This window comes from Haemorhous mexicanus, chromosome 3, assembly GCF_027477595.1.
Source record: "Haemorhous mexicanus isolate bHaeMex1 chromosome 3, bHaeMex1.pri, whole genome shotgun sequence".
Classification (NCBI taxonomy): Eukaryota; Metazoa; Chordata; class Aves; order Passeriformes; family Fringillidae; genus Haemorhous; species Haemorhous mexicanus.
Genome location: NC_082343.1, coordinates 72,165,124 through 72,187,011, shown reverse-complemented (window position 1 = coordinate 72,187,011; position 21,888 = coordinate 72,165,124). Strand labels below are relative to the sequence as shown.

The 21,888-nt window shown below is 35.7% G+C and overlaps 1 protein-coding gene across 5 annotated transcripts in view; it reads left to right on the top strand.

The window, feature by feature from the left end:
* The window catches only part of ARMC2 (armadillo repeat containing 2), a 69,946-nt gene that overhangs the window by 5,255 nt on the left and 42,803 nt on the right, over positions 1-21,888 (top strand). For 3 of the 5 annotated variants that reach the window (XM_059842317.1, XM_059842319.1, XM_059842316.1), the window contains exons 5-9: positions 862-1,033; positions 2,196-2,406; positions 14,877-14,947; positions 18,717-18,809; positions 21,620-21,798. In XM_059842317.1, the coding sequence (XP_059698300.1) occupies positions 862-1,033; positions 2,196-2,406; positions 14,877-14,947; positions 18,717-18,809; positions 21,620-21,798 (726 nt within the window). The remainder of the gene's footprint in view (positions 1-861; positions 1,034-2,195; positions 2,407-14,876; positions 14,948-18,716; positions 18,810-21,619; positions 21,799-21,888) is intronic. The other 2 variants (XM_059842318.1, XM_059842321.1) reach the window with 2 other exon arrangements.

Below are 21,888 nucleotides of genomic sequence, written 5' to 3'. Positions count from 1 at the left end.
TTTCATGGATTTTGTAAGAGTGGAAAAAAATTAGAGAAAACTACTGACCAATGCAAAACCTGTTTTGTTTTTTTTTTTTTTGCTTTTTCAATGGATATAAGTTAATACACTGTAAATTAAGAGTTTGTATTACTGATGGTGGTTGTAAGTAGTCAGTCTCACCTGTTGGATCCTTAATTCTATGGAGAGCTCTGAAGGATCGGCTGGACATTTTCTAGTGGATTCTTTATTTTAAGGAAATTGGTATTGATTTTAGAGGTCAGTGCTTTTATGTAGGTCAAGAGCACAACAAGTGCTTGATACTAGAGATTAGGGACTTGTTCACCTCCTCCAATATGCAAGACACTGACATAAAACTAGGGCTTCCATGTTTCTGGATCTTCATGATTTGTCTCAGTGTGATAGAAAGTAGTGCATATGATGTGGACATATTTGGAAATACTGTTTTAATGCTCAAAAGCAAATCAAAGGACAGATGTATCTCTAGAATTGTTAGCAATAGTCATTGGCAGAATATTTTCTTTGATAAATAAGCTTGCTGCAGTCATAGTTAAATTGAGTACTTATGAGGAGTTAATAATTCTGAGTTCTACTCAAGCTAGGTTTTGTTTTCTGCACCCCTGAATATTGGCTTTATGTGGTGATAATGGTATAAACATCTGGTTTGTTTGGTGGAATGGTATCATTAGATTCAGGATATGAAAATTTCTTAATGAGCAAGCCAGTGTAACTTCTGTTCTATTTTGAACTTAGCCCTTTGTTAGAAATTTTGTGGGTTTGTTTTTTTTTTTAATTTTTTACTTAAATGAAAATTAAATTATCTGTGCTTTTGTTTAAAAATCTTCTTTATTTTTGTCACAGAAACCAGTAGTAATAATTTCTGAAAAAAAAGATGATGCTGCTTCTGTTTTCCATGCAACACCTCCTGCTGATGCTGCGGAGGTTAGAAAAGTCAACAGTGCTTGCAAAGGCTTATTTAGAACACCTTCTCTGAAAGATTTATTTTCTGCTAAGGTGGTTCCTCTGGATCAGAGTAAGAATGTTTTGATTCATATTATTTGCTAGAAACATTACTGCATGATAGGTTTTAATATTGGTAATTACATGAATTATTGATACATTAAAGGACTTGTGTGTCCTTTCAGTGTGAATTCTGGAAGTATTTAAATGGGTTTAAGGCAGTTTTGAAACTGTGATTTCCCAAAATGATGCTGGCTTGCGCTACTGAAGACGAGTTGAAAACTATTCAGGTGCCTCTTCTTCCTATAGGATTCCAAGTAATGGAATTTTACTGAAAGTTGTCATCAGTGAGTAAAATTAACATTAAATGCTGACATGCTTGAACAGATAATGAGATGCCATCATCTAAGGAGATTCCCTGATGGCTTATTGAGCCTAAAAGGAGGAATAAAAAGGAATGATATGTCTTGACAGGCCTCCAACTACATTGTATTTGTTGTTAAGAGTTTCATTAGTGGAGATTTAATAAAGGTCACCAAGTGTGGGATTTAAAAGTAATTTTCTTGAAGATGGGAGATGGCATCTTTGTTTCCTGCATGTGTGCCGGGACTCAGTCTTTATTTCAGAAGATTAATTTATAATGACAGTTCTTACATTCTCCGGGATTGTTACTTTAAGTTATAAACTGAATATTTCACTTTTTCCCTACTAAACTTTACTTCATTTTTATGTATTTATTCTATAAATATATCTTTATATAATGTATCGCTTCATATAGCCTTAGTAAGCTGATGTTGCTAATTGAAGAAGTTGAGAAACTAGTGTATTTGTAACCTGCCTTGGTCTCTTCCCTTTTGGGATCATGCAAATGTAATGTGAGGGGTTTTATTGTGGAGGTTCTTCTTGTATGTACATAGAAGCTTCAGGATTAACAGCTACTTTTTTCCTGAGTTCCTTCATAATATTCAGGTCCTGACATACAATCACTTTTTTTTCTCCAGGTACAATCCACCTATTTGTAAAAGGGAAATAAAGAAGATGAAATATTAAAACTTTAAACACAAGCCCAAAAGACTTTAAGAAATACTATTCATAAGAAGACATTGACTACCTTATTCTTAATAGTCTTAAGCTTTCTCACCTTCTAAATTGATACAAGCAAATTTTGATAATGTAACATGACAAGCAGTAATTAATAACACTTGAACAAAATGTGTTCTCTTTGACTATTTCAGATGAAGTGAAACTTGATTTTGAAGAGCCACCTATGATGATGAATAGTCTTGACAAAAGTAATAATAACTGCTTAGCAGAACAAAAGTTGTACACATCATTTAATGATGAGAGTAGACAATTAATTTGTAATGAACATACCAGCAGATCACGAAGTGAAGACTCCATGGAAGGGACTCCAGCAAACTTTTCACTTCAGCAGCAAGGAGAAAGGTCAGCATTGGTCAAGTATGGTAATGTGCGTCTTCCATACAACCTTTGTCCTAGATACTCAATTGTGCAGATATCGAAATGCTTAGAATTAATGGTATTTGAAGATAACATTACATATGCTTTAAAATGAAACTGTGTTTAGATTATTAGAAAAATTTACATTTCTTCTTTTAGGAAATTTCTACATTCAAAAGATGAATTTGTAAAATATTGTTGGTAGAAATTTGTTCAATTTCTGTGATTGAGATTTTTTGATCATTAACATTTCAAAACCAAGTCTTCTAATCACCGTGTGTAAAGTCCTCAAGTTTAAATTTGATGTGCTTGCATTTGTAGTTTAGTCCTTTTGTTTTAAGGTGCTATACCATTGTCACTTAGCTTGACAGATGAGTAGAGCCATGCTTTCAGTTCTAGTATGTGATCGTACACCAAAAGCAGGCTTGAACTCTTCAGCAATAGAAGCAGAATTTTTTGTGACTTTTAATTTTTAGTTCTTTTTTTTTTTTTTTTTTTGCATGACTAAATAGATAAAAGAGATTAATGAGACTCACATGCCTGCAGTCTGTTTTTACTGGACCTGGAATATCATATCCATTCTTTAATTCATAATCAAATAATTTGTTTTTCTTTTGATTCAGATGTGAATTCTTGCACAGGCAGGAGTAGTCCTGTGGCACTATGTATAGTTGGTGTATCAGTTGCTGCATTAGCAGTCTGATGAGCAACTGTTTTGTGCTAATAAACTGAGAGATCTGGCAATCTCAGCAACAAAGAATGAAAAACACTTTCTTTTCAAAACACATCCTTGTAAAACTTGTTCACTATTAAAAATATCTCCTGGCAAATATGTATCTTCTTTCTAGCATGTTTGTATGCTTAGGGAAAAGCTATTTCCCTGGGTATTCTTAAGCACCTTTGATATTAAAGATTATGTTATTAATTTTATAAAATGAAAAGCCTTTCTATTACTAACTTGATGACAGCACTTAATAGTTTAAGAGAATGTTGTCCATTGAGGCTGTTATAGTAAATTATACATACCAGAGCCATATAGGACTCTTCTATATTAAACTGTAAGCAGGATTTTAAAAAAAGGTAGATTCTAAAAGAATGAAGACTTGTTGTAGCAAAGAAAAAACTCCATGAGTGTGGAGGAAGAATGAGAAAATAAGAGCAGAGATGAAAAATGTAGGTGAAAAAAAGAAAAGTTAAGCACCAAAGAGAATACTTTATCGCAATATCATTTTCTCTCTTTAAAATCAGCGATCTAATAACTTCTTAGATAAAGACAAGTTGGATTATCATACAATACAAATTACTGTAGTTTGAATTTTATTTAATAAAGGTGTGGTGTGAAGTACTTCAGTGTTGCAGTGGAAATGGATAGTCCCTTTTGTGGAATATGCTAGTTTGGTTGATGATGTCCAAGTGCCTCTAACAGGAAAGGGTCAGTTGATTCTTTTGCTAATTCAAAAGAATGACCTTCCTTCTCAGTCATAATTTTAAAACTTGCATGTATAATTGAACAGCTAACCCATTAGGCATGCTTCCTGTCTGTTCAAAATTGTACACTTCTCCTTATAAGAACAAGAGCTCTGAAAATTTTTGGTTTTGCATTTTCGTTACTGGTGCTTTTTGCAATCATGAGTCTCATACATCAGTTAAATTAGATCTCAAATTACTGGCCTTAACATAATACAAAAAATTGCTTTCCAATGTTGTTGTGACTAGTTTTCTCCAAAATGGAAGAAAAATATAACATTCCTCCATCTTTCTGTGTTGAATGCAAGATCTGTATTTTTGAATGTCCCATTTTTACCTCTCCTGTGAGTCCTCTTCTGTGTACTCGAGTCAGAGCTGGTTTTTGCCAATACTTAGGAAGCGAAGCTTCCTGACACCATTTAGGTGCTCATGTGGCTTAGAGCACCACGTATATCTGCAGTGCAGCAAGATGCACAAGAATAATACAAAATGCTTTCCCTTTAGCCACAGACAAAGGTCTCTCATCTGTATCAGCCCAAGCAGTTGATGCCATCATGTGATGGGATGGGTGTGGATAATCTCAGCTGCTCTCATAGGTTGTATCTTCTTGCTAAGACCACACAACACATTGGTCCAGTGTTTGTTTATGATACTACACAAGTCAGGCAGACCTTGTTCTGTGTGCTTGGGTGAGTTCAGAGATGTCATTCTTCCTCTGACATGGCAGTTGAAAGGTACCACAAACCTCGCCCTCCATATAGTTTGTTGAGTTTGGTTTTCATGATAGTTGTATGTAAAAGGCTCCAGAACCATAGGGGGTCATTGCAGTGAGAGATTTGGCATTCTCTCTCAGTAGAACATGTTTACTAGATGATTGTAAGGTTAGATTGCATCTGGTTCTGTATCATAAATACTTGAGGTATCTTGTATAGGGTTACAAGATATTTTCTATTTAAAGTACATTGCATTCAGGAGTAATAGGATGAAAGCTTAAAGGAATGTCAGATCTTTTATTATCTAGTGTCCTGTCATTTTCTATATGAAGCAGGTGTCAACTTCAATTCTGTATTGCAGTGACGTAAAATCCTTACAGGAATTAAGCAAGAGGATTGTAGATACAGCACACTTCATACAGGGGGAGGCGTGGGACTTCCTACTCCCCTTTCCCTACAGTTCCTATACACATACTGAAATAACTTTCCCTAATGAAACCATTTTTCTGCTAATGAGGAAACAGTAGAGCATGGCAAAATAGCATGGCAGATTCCTGCCATTAGTGCTATTATATTTATTTTAAAGGCAGCAGAAGGGAGGTATTCTGTTCCAACAAGAGACTTGATCACTTTCTATCTCACATTCTTTTGTTGTCCCAAAGACTGAAGAAAAGAATGAACAGTGCTAATGAAATCACAGCTGCCTTGTAAAGGTGCTAGGGGGAAAAACGAAAACAACCTTTTGAGGGGAAAAGCCATTTGCCACTTTGTTTGCAATTCTGTTTTGCAAATAACATTCTAGGTGTAATAGAATAGGTGTATTAATTGAAGCAGATTGAATTTATTGACATGTTGCCTCAGGAAAGCTAGGAACAATTTTTGGCAATGATAAGGAAGCTCAGTTTTGTTTACATCTTCTTCTAACCATTGTGCCTTGCCATCTATTGTGATTGCTATAGAAGTGAAACTTCTGAAATGTTTTCTGCATTTATATATTTCAAGATAAGTGTCAACAGTGATGGCAGATTTGCTGATGAAGAGCAACAGTTTCCCGGGTGTAAAAGAATGATGATTTTTTTTTTTCCTACTCCAATTTCTCAATATTCTGAAAGCTTAGATGTCATTCCAGGACTTCTTAAAAGCAGAGGTGCCTTGAGTGAGGAAGAGTTTGGAGGCAAACAGTTCATTCCCAAGTGGCTTGTTCTTTTTTAGTAAGTGAGTTTTATAAAGAGCTACAAAAGGATTAGCAGGTACTGTAAAGAAGATATAGTGTGCCCTGTTTTCTCTCACCATTGCTCTCTTTATTAAAAGCCAGTTTTACAGTATCCTTGAAATATATTCTTATTCCATGAGAATAGTTTCTCTTTCTTGTGCTTTTTTAGAGTTTTGGAATATTTCAATAGAAAATGATAAAAGCAAAGAATTAAATGATAAAGTGAATCATACATTCATAGAATAGGGTGGGTCAGATGGGACTGCTGCAAATTACTTCTCTCTGGTTGCTTAAACTACCTTCACATCTGTGCTCAAAATATACATTCTTTTTCTCTTCAAAGAAAAGGATTCCCACAGAGGGGAGAGATTTTTTTTTCCTGAGGGGAGCACCCATTCTGTTTTGTTCTGGGTGATGTTATTGAAATGAGTGATGTGGTGTGGCTATTGGTTTGAAGTATGGTCTAGCTGACTCTCCAGACTTTTTTCAGTATTTTTTCAGTATTTTTTCAGACTTTTTTCAGTATTTTTATCTTTCTGGTTTTTTAAAAAATTATATATAATTTAGTATATATATAATTATATAGTATATTGAAAACTTTTGGAATTCTCATAAAGACAGAGAAACAGGAAATTAACCTGCTCCCAACTAATCTTTATCTATTTCTGCCTCAGTTGCACTGGCTGTTTGGATCACTGATTTTGAGTGGTGGGAAATCCTTCATAGGTGGAGCTTTCTACAGTGTTTTCCAGATTGTGACATCTACCCTTTCAAGAAGGTGCCTGGTTTGGTCTAGGGTTAAGGGATAGTGTGAGAACACTGGGGAAGAAGAATTCCTTTTTTCAGAACTTGTTACAGACTTCTAAAGAAAAGGGTAAGAGGTAACTTTTATCTCTGGTCTCTTAGTTCACAAGAGAGACAGTGGAGTTTAGGCTCATTTGTGCCCTGTACTCGAAGGACTCTTTCCACTCTAGCACTTAGTTTCAGGTCAATATAATTTTTCTCCAAATCTAGAAGATCTAGGTCTTGAGAGTGCTTGAGAGTCCTTAATACCAATTGAATTGCAATTCTGGAATGGGAAAGTATGCCACACAAAGGGTAGAGAAGAAATGTCAGTTCAGTCTAGGTAGACCTGTAGTAACCGTGGATTTAAATTGATTTTCTCTTTAGAAATGCAGTGTTTATTCAAGATTCAAGTTAGGAAGATGATGAGGTTGTGGTTTTCAGACTCAAATATATTTAGGCTAATGTTTTAGATATTTTTTATGGTTAGAATTAGACTGTCAGTTGTCTGGTTGTCTGAAGATACTCTGCCACAAATAGATACTGTTAATATTTTCAATACTAGACAGAATATGCAGACTGTGAAGAATAAAAAGGATAAGGATAGAGGTTTTGCATCAACCTTGATTATTATTTTAAGTCAAACTGTTTAACATGTGCGTGAGGTTCTCCATCAATAGCCTGTATAAATAAGAAAGGCTGTATTTTTTTATCACTGGAGTTGTCATAAGAAATGAGTGAGCTACTGCCATGATTGTGTTTACAGGATTGTTATTTACTCATCTTTAGGATGACTCAGAGAGTTGGTCTATTTGTCAATATATTTTTACAAATTATGTTGTCTTTCTACTAGTTATATTTTCTCATATCAGTGGTATCAGTTATACACTTGATTATAGTTTTCACTCCATTTGTTTTTTTCCTCTTCTTATTATGTTCCTTATAATCCTTTGCAGTTTCTGAAATAATTTCAGGACATCTATATTACCAGCTTTTAAATTATTTTCATGCTTTTGAGAAGTTTTGTGGATGAGAAGTAAAACTGACTCAAATTGTGTGTAATTGGCTTAATACTTTATTTTATATCTCTTTTAGCTGTCTGCCAGTAATTTTGTCTCCATTGTTTTTTTGAAAAGGAAAATAGTCTTTAAAAATTGAGCTATTATACTGGGTTTTTTTTTCTTTGAGGCTTATTTCCAGATTGTGTTTATCTGTCTTGTTTGTCCCTCAGATGACATCACAGAATGGAAGATTCTGTGGTAACTGAGTAAAATAGGGACAGATTGTCTTAAGTGGCTCAGTGAAGGTCAAATTCTTTGTCTAAAAGGATAGGGTGCTTTTCAAGTGCTAAGTTATGGTCAAGAAGGAATCAGTTGGTTTGCAATAAAAAACATATTCCCTACTATTCAAATAATGAAAGACAATACCAGAAACTAATTCTGATGTCCTTCTGGCAACACAAAATATCTGGATAGTATAATGAAATTGGAATAAAGGGATTAATGAGAAATGCAAATGTTAATTGGTATGTGGAAAAATTAATTTCTGTGAGAGTAAATGACAAAACAAAATACTAAGTTTTCTCATTTTGCCAAAAGCTAAAAACACTTCCTACTAGTTGCTTTGGCAAAAATACTGGAATGTTGTTTATAGTTCCTTTCAAAGTCTACAAAGCAATGTCTTGTTGTTAACATCAGTAATTTTGGTTTAAAGTTAGATGTCTTGTTTCTTGATCACTAAACACTTACAGCAGAGGAATCATGGTAGCAGGGGATTGTGTTCTGAAGCAGTGGCTCCTAAAAGCATTGTGTAAATGACCCTGCTCTGAGAAGATCCATTGCAGTTTCTCTCACTTGCCACAACTCCACATCTGACTCCTCCCCTTCTTCGCCTTGGGGCCCTTGCACCACTTTGTCCCTTGCTGCTGACTCAGGGTTTGCTCCATTGTACTTAGTGCCCTAATTCCCAGGATGACCATTAGCTCCTTTAACTTTCCTTGGAGCCGCTATTGTTATTTTTGAGACAAAGCTGCTGAGTTTGGCTGTGCCCTGATAAACTTGGTCTAGAGCCCTACGTATCTTTGCACAGTGCTCCACAGTGCTCCTGCCAAGAGATCTCACGGGCTGTTCATGAGACCACAGTTTTGAATCATTTTTTAAAAAGTGCTGACAGTCAGTAGATAAACAACCCATTGGCTGATACACCAGAGGGTTGTCCAGAGGAGCCTCAGCAGGCTGCAGAAATGGTTTGACAGGAACATGATGCAGTTTAACAAAGTCTTGCACCTGGGCAGGACCAACCCCAGGCACTAATATATACTGGGAGTGATCCAGCTGGGAGACAGCTTTGCAGAAAAAGACCTGGAGGTCCTGGTGTACACCAAGTTCATAGAACAGCTTAGGATGGGAGAGACCTCAGAAGATCATCTGGCCCAATCTTTTGTGAAAAAGAGAGTAGATGAGATAATCTAGCGCACTGTTCATTTGTGTCTTGAAAACCTCCACTACATCTGGGCTGCTGGGACCAGCTCCAGGCTCCCCAGTGCAACAGAGATGTTGAAATGACTGGAGGGAATCCAGCTACTAAAATGTGAAGGAATCCTTTGTATGAGGAAAGGCTGATAGATCTGGAACCGTTTAGCATGGAGAAGAGAACGTTTGGCAGGGGTTTTTATCAAGATCATTCAATACCTGGAGGGAGGGTGCATTGTAACACCATCACTGGTTGTGGGACAAGAGCTCTTCTCCCCCATGGCAAGCACTCAAAACAGGAAAAACTATTTACCTGTGATGGTTCTTTTTAAGGATTTAATGGTTGTATATACTTCCACAACACCTCCTTGCAGCTTTTCCCTTTGTAGTCCTTATAGAATTGTGAATCTTGGGTTGAAAGAAAAGCACTCAGCTGCTTAAATAGCCAAATGATCCTTATCAACATAAGGCATGCCATCCTGGACAGTGATAGCAATGAAAATAAACCCAGATTACTGTGTAAATATGTAGTCACACTCTGAATATACAGGTGAGTAAAATCTCAAATAACATTCTTTCTAAATGGCTTGTCTGTTTAAGGATTATCCACAGTCAAGGGAACCAAACTCTGATCCAGTCTGGAAGAACACCTTTGTGCCTAGTAGTCATTTTGATACATCTGGTTTTCCTGAACAGGCCCCCAAGATCTGCTTAGCACTGCTTGAAATCTGTTCTTCCTAACACTTGGTGAAATGTCTTGATTTTTGGGTGTAGATACGCCGTGTCTGGCTTTCCAGTGCACACAACGTATGTTGGTAAAATCAGATGTTCAGTGCTTGTATCTATGTATAAACAGTCTGCATCTACTGCAGTGCCTACACTGTTTTTAGAGCTTTGTGAAAAGTTAGAAATTGCTCTCCTAAACTTTTGCAGACCTGAAAACATTGATATGTCACAGATCCAAAATCTGTAAAAATTTCAGTTACATTTTTGTGTTTTAAGTAAACTAGAAATAGGAATTTGTGGGAGCTGAAGGGGATGTAATGAAGGAAAATACAGTGGGGAGAAACTGAATGACTATGAGAGGAAAATGGAAGAAAAAAGATTTGTTTACCTTATCAAAATAAAGACCAAATATAAAAGGGCTCTAAGGTTAAACAAACTATCTGGAGCTTAGATTTGCTTCTGAGGAAGTAACTTTAAGATAAGAATGGTGGTTCTATAGATATAGAAAGGGTTCTGCAGTTAGAGATGTGTAGAAATCATGTGCTCATAGTTAGAGTTCTTAGGCTTAATAAAAAGGGCATGTTTAAAAATGGAAAAGAAATCTGTTTCCAGACACGATTTCCTTACAGCATTTACTCAGGGCATGCTATGCGCAGTCTGTGTGTTAGTAGCTCTGTGCCTTTTTAAGAATCTGTTCAGGTTCTGGTTTACATGGGATAGTCCCAGTTCCTGTCTCTACTTTAGGAGAGAGTCCACAGATCCAGTTTACATGGGTACAAAAGGAGAGGCTCGTAACATCTGGATGAGCAAAGTTGTGTGAGGCCTTGGCAGTCGCAGAAGGAGATACTGTGGAGCTTATGATGTTTTCCATCCCCACTGCCCTAATTTTTTCTCACTCCCCTTTATTCCTGCTCTTCCCTTTGAAAAGTAACCTGTATATTTTTCATTCTTTATTACACTATGTCAATTACTGTGCTTCTCTGTTCTTCTCTCACTTTGTTATCTAGTTTTGCCTCCCAGAGCTGTAAGGATATGTAAGATGATACAGGATCCTTACTGTGAGGAGAGGGTCATGTCAAGAGGGAATGCCTTGAAGCTGGACAATTCAGAAATTGTCCAGAATTCAGAAAAGATGGTCATGTTCTCTTTTTGTTCTAGTTGAGCTTTGCTATTTCACTGACCACGGGTGCTTGATAGATACAATTCTGCAGAGAAGAATTAACTTGTTAGTGTTAGACCATATGTCCCTCTTAACTGGTAACTAAACAATCAGGGGTACCATACATACATCTCTACCCATAATTAAACAAAGGAGTAAGTCTCTGGGTTGAGGGCTATCTGCATTGTCATAGGTTATATCAATACAATGAAACTATTATTGATACACACAAGGTAGGGTCTGGGAATGTCCCTGCCTCTACTTATCAGTGCCCTGTGCTCAGGCATTTGTCAAGGAAAATATCACCTTTCCTGGGCCAAAACTGTAGCAGGGGTGATGCTAAGGGTCGAAATATGTGGGACAGTGTAAGACAAAATTCAGGCCCAATGCCAGACGGTTTAGCACGTAGGGAGGTGGTCAGATTCTCAGATGTTTAAGGTGCTGTATGAGGAAGGAGCCAAAGCACTGTTCCTTCATTGGGATCTTACTTTCACACTTATGATTCAAACCTTGCTGTTGTGTGCAGCTTCTTTGGAGATTACTAGTTCATTTCTTTGCCTCTGAGATATAGTTCATAGAAATTTAGTTTTCCCAGGAATACCATGGAAGGGTGACAGTTTGCAGGTTTACTATGAACAAGAGGCTCATGGCGAGAACAAGCAAGTAAATTTCTAAACATGCAGAATTGCTTAATAAATGCAGCTTTCACTTAATTATCCATTTTTTCACCTGGGGAAAATACTGAACACTTATTGGGTCTGGCTGAGACGGAGTTGATTTTCCCTGGAGCAGCCCTCACAGTGCTGTGCTTTGCATTGAAGGGTGTTGTTGATAACACACCAGCAGTTGGCTACTGCTGAGCAGTGCTCCACAGCATCAGCGCTGGCGCTCCAACTTCAGCTTGGCGCCAGTAGGCTCGGGGTGGGCAAGGTGTTTTGAGGGGACATAACCAGGACAGCTAGACAAGACTGACCAAAGGGATTCCACAATGTATGATGTCTGCTCAGCAATGAAAGTTAAGACAAAGGAAGTGAAGGGGCATTTATTATTATGAGGTTTGTCCTCCAGAGCAATCACTGCATACTCAAGCCCTACTTCCTTGGAAATGGCTAGACATTGCTTTTGGCGGGAAGTTGAGCATAAATCTTTTGTTTTTCTTTGCTTTTGCATGTGGCCTTTGCTTTTGCTTTATTAAACTCTTTTTGTCTGGGCCTATGGGTTTGTCTCTATCTTATCTCTACCCTCCGTCCTGCTGGGGGCGGGGGGGAGTGAAAAAAGTGGTGTCATTGGGCACCTGACATCTGTCCAAGGTCAACCCACCTCACCACACTACTCCAGAACTGTCTCACTTTCCTTTTGGAAGTCCTCACACTATGTGTACATTCAAGAAAGTAGTGCTCTTCATTGAGGCTACTATGGTTTCTTTTATATGAGAAGGACAAAAATGATCCAGTTGCCAAGTTCTTTTTCTTCTAAATCATCAGAGCCTCTGTCAGTTGATTTCTTGATGAGGCCCTTATCAGACGATCAGATTTCTGCCAATTGACTTTGTTTCCAAGGCAACCACTCTCTTGACAAGCCAGTTCCCTTCAATAGTAGGTGACTTATTTTTTGTAATAGGTTGATTATATTTTAACTGCATTGTTCTTAATAAGATACTTCTATTTAAATTTCAATCCTAAATGAAAATATAAAGATAACAAACCAAAAGTCTGAGTAACTTAAATGAAGTTGGCAGAGTGGTAAAGACACATAAAGGGATTTTTTAATCTCTCACAGAATTCCTATATTGTACATATTCCCTAAAGATAAGCCTGCTACGAACCATTCCCAATTATATAGGTATTCTGTGTATTCATTTTCTGAAAATAATGGAAGTTTGGGTGATTTATGAGGATGTTTCCCAAAAGCATGGATGGTTGTACTGCTGGTATTCACAGAACAATTTGTTTTCCTACAAATTTAAGTCTCTAAACTGGTGGTAATGGTGTTTAAAAACCAACAGATTCCAGCCCAACTTCTTTTTGTGCACATTTAATGTGGTCTTACTCTGCATCTCACACATGTAGTGTTTCTCTCTGGTGAGTTAACTCATCCTTTCCTTTAGTGGCTTTTTATATTAATCTGCTTTTGCTTCCAACAAAACTCATAGTATTTTCTTTGTTGAGTTTCTTGGATTCATCCTGGATTTACATTTTCAGGGAAGAGACACAGACAGGATATAGTTACAAAACTCTTTCTCTGAGGAAAGTGAATTCAAACATCCTTATTCATAAAGGCATGTAGTATCATCATGCCTACACAAATTCGGAAGGTAGTGATTTCTGAACATAGCTATGATTAGTATACCATGACTGAAGTTGTTTTCTTGCTTATCCAGTGTCCTTTCAAGTTGTAGTCTTGATTTCAAACATGGCTGAAACTTGTAGAAACATTTCTGAAACTTGTAAAGTTTGTAGGACGAGGCATTCACAAAAATTGAATCAAATTTTTGTTTCTACCAATACATTGAACTGTCTGTCGTGTGCTCTAAGCCCCTTCTTTCTTAGACATGTCAGACAGTTTTAGAGAGGCAAGCACTTCTCTTTTTTACTTTATAAAATATTGCTTCCCTAGAGGAGTAGAAATTGCTATATGTGAGCTGAAATAATTTCAAGGTAGTTTGTGTAAGCATTTGGATTTTGAAACACTTAAATCCTCATGCTGTAAAAATAAAGCACTATTCACTGTTAGCCATAATGAAGCAACTGGTCCTCTGTAATGCGATTGCTTGGGAAATTTCTCACTGATCACAGTGAGCTATCCAGTCCCTTTTGCAGGGAACTGATCTTGCAAGAGCTTTGTCTTTTATTCTGTCTCCATCTGTTGATAGGATGACTTACGTCTTCTGTCTGGACTGACAGACAGGATTTAGGCACCAATCCAGCAAACTCCTTAAACAACAGTTTAGTTTTAAGCCTCAGAGTAACTAAATTACCTAGTTTAAAAAAAATTGAAATAACATTGCTAACAGGCTACTGTCATCTTTATATCGGAGTTCAGGAGATGAGGTTATATTGGTACACGAACTTTAAATGGAATAAGAAGTATTGAATTAAACATACCCTGAGAATACAAAACATAGATTAAGACTTTCCTCTTTAGTGCAGGAGAAAAGATTCCAGTTTGATAGCAGAGAGCCTACATCTTGTATATTTCTTTTAGATCAGTGCTGCTTGAGTGTGTAGCTAGGCAAACAGAATCAATAAATAAATTTATTATAGATGTATGTAGTAGTTTCCTCTGTCCAAAGAAAGACTGACCATAAAATCAGCAGGAATTATTTCATTACTTTGTAAAACAAAAGAAATGGCAACATACCTGTTGTTGTACTGACAGAACTAGTGACCACTACACAGTTAGCAATAATTCACTGGCACTCAGAGAAATTCTAATATATACTTTAAAGGTTACTCAGGTGTTTGTTTCTTTGAAAGATCTTCTCATTAAATATTATGAAAGTGTTAATCCTGTCGGAAAAAAATACTGTCCTTGTGAATGGATGAACTTACATTTTTAAGCTAGTTGAGTTTTATATTCATTTAATGAAGCTGATGGTAAAATAGAAATTTTCTCTTTCTGAATTTAGTTTGGTTCATCTTTCGTTTTATTGAGCAAGCAGAAATGTTTAGTTTTTGTGTTCCATAATGGTGACCTCTTGTGGTGTGAATATGTCAGTATTTCTGAAGGAGCTTTCTGTAATACATATGGGAGGAGTTTGTATTTACATGTAACTTTTAATGAACAGCTAACTTACTAACTTAGTAAAATAACATCATCTTTTCCAATTAGTTAATAATATGCACAACTCAATGCATGTGAAAGAACAAGCATTTTGAGCACAGTTTTGATATGCTTTTGTGTGTTCATACTGTATCTTTTAGTGACCAGATGGAAGAGCCTGGTAAAAAGTCATCACAGCTGAGGACTTCAGGCCAGAAGAGACGAGTAACAGGTACAAGGGATTTCAATATCCATTCAAAAAATGTGAAATTCAGTCAAATAGAAATAATGTAATTCTTGTGATTTGCCAGTATTGTTCTTTATTATTCACTGAACGATATGTTTTGGTTTTCTAGATATATTGGGTTTTCTTACTGTTCTTAGTGAAGAGAAACAACATTCTAGAGATCTTCACTTAAATATATGTTGGTATTTTCTATCTTGCTTTTCTCATATCTAGGCTTAAGAATTTGCCAGTCCCTTAATACCTTATTTGCCCATCACTTTGTAATCTGTCACAGTTGCACAGAAACTATTAAAATTATGCCAACCTGTATTATCTGAAGAAACTGATTTTGGATTGCTGTGTAGGGATGCATTTTGCTAATTTTACGTAACAGTTTTTAATATTTCCTCATAGCTGGCACATTTCATACATCACAAGTGCGTATTTCAGAGTCTAGTATGGATATCTGAAGTTTGTACTGTGCTGTTATTGTGCTTTATTACTGTTTTTCTAGAACTGAGAAATTCTATTATTCTAGATCATTCTGGCAAAAGCTGCACTGTGCTCTGCTTTTGATTCTTTATGAGGAGCAGAGAGTATTTACCATGTCATGCAAGTTAGTACACTTACAAGCCTTTTAATTTGTTTGTGCTATTTTATTGGTGTCACTGAAAATATAAAATATGTTTTTAGGATTGTTTCTTTTTGCGTCTCTTTTTTTAACATTATGTAGCTTCCTTAGTTTGTACATGCTTCATCTTTTATCCCACAGTAAAGAGGGAGATAGCACTAGGAATTCTCCATCATTTCTTCTCTGCAATGGGATTCTTTGTGGAGTGTTCATTTACAAATTATTTCTATTTTCTGATATGAATTGTGTTTATGCTTTGACATTTTAGAGAGGAGGTAGACTGTTTTAATATTGATCTATTTGTGGCCACTCAGTATTCAGTGAAAAGGCTAAACATTATAAGTCAGGCAGTACTCAGCTTTTCAAAGCTCAGTGTTGCTAAGGCTCTTGTATTTACATGCTAAAAACAGCAACCAATAAATGTAGACTGATTAGTGATTTTTTTTTTGACCAGAATGCAAAGCAGTGGTTAAGACCTAGGAAAAACGGAGACAACCAACTTGAAGTTGCTGCATTCTTTTGCCTTGAGTATTTTTTCTGTTGAATTGTGGTTTGCTCTATTAGAAAGTTCTGGACAGCTTCTGCAATATTTTAAATATAGCTAGTACCCTAACTTTTCATCAGCAGCTAAAAAAATCTCCCAGGACTGAGACACATACAATTTAGTAATGTTGCTTTACTTTGTACTCGTGTATTGTATGGTCATTCTTACTTATTTGTACTCGTGCATTGTATGGTCATTCTTACTTATTTAGTAAAAGCTGATTATCTTCTTTTTTATTTAGGTCTAAGAGATAATTATATTTAGATAAAAGGTATACCTTATTTAGATATAAGGTATAATTTTTTTTTTTAAAAATTATGCCATTATGACTTTCAGTTTGCTGTATTCTTCTGATGAATATGAGACAAGTGAAGCAGAGCAGTACAAAAAAAGCATCTGTTCTTTTCATTCTGAACTGAAAATTAAATGGATTTGGTAATATTTTTTTAAAGTGCGAAGTTTGTCTCTATCTGCAAATGCATGCCTGAAGTTTTCTATTTCTTGACTAATGAAGTTAAGTATATGTGTCGTTAAAAAGTCAGTTCCATCTTTCAGTTTAGGAGAGGTAACTACAGATAGAAAATAAAAGAAATAATTGAGTCAATATGTGGGTTTTGTGGCAGGAAGGAAGTGTGCACACTACTATAGTGTTCTCATTTCAGCTGTACTTTTACATTATCCAGAGCAGAATTTTCACTTAATTGCAAACACTGCATAGTGTTTTATTAATTAGGCTACACATCAATTTAAATAAGGCTGTCAACTCATTTGATCTAGAAAATAAATATGCCATGCAAAATAATAAGAATAATAATATTTGCTAATAACATGTACTTATATATTATATATATATAACAAATACAGTGTATTACTTCTGAAATAGCAGCATTTTTTATAATCTTTTGAAATAGGTATATTTGGTAGATTGTGTGTAAGATATAGGTAGACAGTTAATATAGACAAAAAAACTACTCTTTTGGTTATTTTCTAAAGAGCAGGTTTTTAAAATATGAAGTTTTAAATTGTTTTACTGTTCCAAGTAATGCCAGTACCCAGTCACTGTTTTAAGGTCTGAGATACTGTTCTTGTGGTGCAAACCTCTTATTATTGGTGTTCTCAGGTAGTATAGTAGTTTTTGTGTTCCTTCATATTTCTTTTAGGAATTCACATTGTCCTTTAAATTCAAGAGCTAGTAATGGACAACAAAAGACATTTTCAGACAAATCTGTGACTTAAAGAAATGTGTATAATTAAGTCTTAGTGGCTTTCTTATTTAGTAGAGTTGTGTGACTTTTATTTCCCTATTAAAAAAACCTCAAAACAAAACAAATCAACAAACCAGACCCTGTCTTTGTAACAACTTTGCTTGCCTGCAAGATAAAGAGCTTAACCCAGTCTTGAACTTCAAACGCATGCCTACATGCCCCTTGTAAGCAACTGTTAGATCCTTCTTGAGTTTTGCAGAAGCTCTGGCTCTCCATCTGTAGTGGCCCAATAGTCAAGGCCATTATTTTGTCACTTCACAAAATACTAGATGGAGATGTAAAGGATGTTCAGCACGTCAGAATAATTCCCAGTGATACTGCATCCATATGAAGGTGAATCCTGGATTCCATTTTTTAAGAAACCGTGTTTTCACCATCTTCTTTGTCCAATCTGAAAACAGATCCATGCTCCCAGTCTTGTTCCCAGAAAAATTCTAGTCCACTGGTTTTTAGGTCTGCCAGTTTTTGCCTTGATGTCTGTGTTACTTTTTTTTTTTTTTTGTATTTTCTTTTTGAAGCCAAGTATAAAAAAGCTTAAATATTTTTAAAAACTCTCTTTGTGAAGTGGACAAGGTTTCTGATAGCGGAAAGTAGCTTTTTCTGAGTCATGGGGGTATTTGGCTGAGGGTGGCCAAGAACAGTGGGAGTTGGTTGTCTTCAAGATTTCTGTATTGTTTTTTGGAGGCAAAATATCTTTCACATAGCTATAGTTTACTACTCATTTCAGAGGTTGCCGTGTGACAAACTGCTGAATGCAATGAAGAATAGGAATAAACATGGATTTTACAGAAGTTTAGTCATGAAGTTCACAAAACTAATTGCTTGAAGTAGTTACAATTGCTAACAGGATGTAATAACTAACAGGACTTTTCCCTAACTGACCAGTCAGTTAATCAAGCTTAGTGTAATATCATGCATATGTACTAGATAAAATTCTACAATCCTAGAGGATTGTTTGTAGTATGCATTTTTTTTAACAAATAATAAGCTGTCACGTGAACCAGACCTGAGAAATACTAGGACACTTTGATGTTTAAGTAGTCGTTACCTTCCAGTTCAGTGATCAAATTAAACATTAATGTCAGCAAACAAAAGCTTTACAATACAGCTTTACGTATCAAACCACTTATCCATCTAGTTTTGTTTGAAATGTTCGTTTTTGAGAACATGTAAATAGAAAGAAAATCTTTAATTCATAGAATAACCCAGCATATAGAAAAACGTGACATTTTTAGATTTTTTCTGACTAATGAATAAAGTATTTGTAGTTATTTATTACTGTAGAAAGTGAAACCTTCACTGAATGTGTTCTTTTGTTTTGAATGTATTTTGAAGGCTTAAAGGATGAAACAAGAATAAATGAATGGGAAGAGGAAGATTTCTTTTGGCATACAAGGATTCTACCAATTCTGCGTGAACTGGAAAAAAGTCGGTAACACTGCTCTGAAAGGGTGTGTTTTCTGTACTGTTTCTTGCAGGAAGCATGGGACTCATTTTTGTTTTACTACAAAATAATAATAGTAATTGGGGTATGTGGCCTTTTTTTCTTTCATATGTTCAGTGACTTCACAGTGTGAAACTGGCCTGGACAGTCTAGGTGGCCCTGCTTGAGCACAGGGGTTGTACCAGATGACTTTCACAGGTCATTTCCAACCTTACCCATTCTGTGATCCTGTAAAAAAATCCAGAACTGGTTTAGAGAAGATCTTGTCTGATTAAATTACCTTATTTTAGATGGCACAGCTCTGCCAGCGTAGCAGTCAATGTTGAGCTAGTAATTTTAAGAATAAGCACTGCACAGATTCACTGCTTTAACCATGGACTGTATTGAAGGTCTCAATCCATTTTAAAAAACTATGGAAATCTTAATGAAAATTTCCACTTGTGATTAAAGTGTTAGATGTGCCAGAAAAGTATGTAATTACTCAGAATACTAAAGCAAAATTGAGTAAATTAAGTATAGCTTGAAAGGTTAAACACTGGAATCCATTTTGCATTGAAAAAGTAGTTCAGTTGCCTTCTGTAGACATTGTATTTATTTGAATGGTGGGAATATAGAAAGTAGATTTGTTTTTACAAGTAATTCTGTTTTACAGGATCTTTACCAGTGTTTGTGATAGCATGGTACAGATTAGAACTTATTTTGCATAGTTTTGCAAATGTTCATGAGTATGAAACACCTGTACACTGCTAAGTGATTCCTAATATTTATAATTGTTTAAAGAGTTCTCATTCCCATGTCTGTCACTGATGTACAGAAAACAGTGATCAGGAAATTTGAAAACAGCTATGTAACTTCACATTTTCCTTGCTTAATGCCAAGATTGTCAAATATCAGCCACTGAGTTACAGTTTTGCATGGTGAGATGTTTTTTATTTGTAAGCAAAATAAAATTTAGAGGTAAAATCTAATCATGTCTTTCCCTTGTCATGAATGTAGCTAAGGAAAATCAGTTTTCATGCCCCTTTTTCTCGGTCTTCACTTGATTTGGTTAGTGTATTGGGGTTTTTCTAGCTTTTATAAAAACCTGATTATGGCTTAGTTTTTTAAAAATAGATGACATTATCTACTGATTCTTTCTCACCAGTTGATTGAATGTAGTACTACATATACCGTTCGACCTGAGTTTTGCTACTTCTTGAAAATTAACACAAATTGTAACCGAATTGCATCATTGCGTCCTGCAACTGTGTGATATATTGCTTTCTTTAGACTGTTTACTGCATAATTCTTAGGAATATTAGAATTCCATAACTGAAATGCTTTGAGTGGGTCTGTTGGTAATTTAGTATTTTTTAATTTTGTGTGCAGTCATTTGCTTCATACCTTTTAACTAATTCCCTGCACATGAACGTAGGTCGCGTTTTGTTTTTCATATATTAATAGAGAAGCCTTTTTCTTCACCTTCCTCATGCAAAAAATATTTGCAGAAGCCTTTCCATGCAAAAACAAATCTGAAGTTAACCTGGAACTTATTTATTGCCTAAATTCTTCTGAATATGATGTGCTTGGGTTGTTTATAATATGACAAAAAAACCCCTAGTCTCTTTTTCTAGAGGAACAAATAATTTATTTTGTTACATTCCAATACTCAGGTGGTTAAGCTTTAAAATTACCCATGGGATGAGTGATGAATAATTTTTTTGTCAATTTTGATGAAATGGAGTGTAAGACCTTTCAGTTTTGGTTCCTTGCCTCTCCTGTTTAACAGCTTACTGGAGCAGAGCATTTAGAATCACGCTAAATTTTGTAAAATTTTCTGTCATGATGGGAGTAGAAATGGAATAGCCATAGCTGATCCTTGGGTATGGTGATTGCAAATGGAGAGCTTCCAGGCACTTCTCAGCCTGAGAGATCAGTCCTTAAATCAGATCAGTCCCTGCCTATAGGGTAGGGGCCTCAGACATGTTTCATCACAAGTGCTTTGCCTCCTTCAATATGACTTTATTTCAGCTGTGAAGTACACCCTGAGTAAATGCAGAGTTTATACTGCTAGTTCATGTGGATTTACGTGGGGCTTTGTAAGTGTCACCTTATGGACAAAAGCAAATGTAAAAAAATCTTTAAAAAATCTCACTGTTCAATTTTAAAAATAGACAAGACTTCTCCTTTTCTCTGTAAACATGTACATTATTCCATTGTGTTGAGATGCAGTTTTTGCAATTCTGTTTGATTTTTGTATATTTTAAACATAGTCTCAGGGACTTGAGTGAGGAAGTAGATCACTTTTTTGTCAATAGGACAACATTCCACTCAAATATGTCTTGCACCTCTACATTGAAGAGTTCTAGCAAGTTTTTACATTCACTTGTCTTTATCCCAGCAAGGTTTGATGTGTAAAGTTACGTATGTGGGGAGAAAAATGCTCCTTAATGATCCCTTTTTCACATCTAATGTTTGGTGGAGTGCTTTAAAAAATGTTTTCAGAGACACTGTTTCCTGGTAGACATTTGGTCAATCTGATTATTAAGCATCAAAGGTGAGTTTCATTTTAGCTCTAGGTATTATTTTGGCTCAATGATTTCTCAGCTTTTGTCTCCTTTTTTTGACAAAGCAGAATAAAATTATTTCTGGGGATCACATTATCATGTGAAGACATTTATTTTGTGTCTTATTTTTGTTGTTGCACAACCTGTTCTTTATTTTGTTCTTTTGTGTCTTCATGTATTGAGATGCTCTGAATAAAGTGGCACTGATAATTAGGGGGGTTTTTGTCTCCTTTCCTACACCCTTCAAGGAGAAGACAATATAGAACACCTTTGTCTAACTTGTACCAAGCTCCATCAAGCATTGGGTGATGGAAATATGCTTGGAAAAAGATTTAAAAGAAGAAACATCCTTCTGAAGACATTATATAAACTTGTAGACATCGATTCAGATCCACTTTCCCTGAAGCTGGCAAAGATTATTCTGGCTGTAAGTGTTTTGAAATGCTCTTTGGTAGAATGTGAAGCTCAAAATCCTGAATTACAACTTGCATTTAATTTTTCATTTCGTACCTGTAAA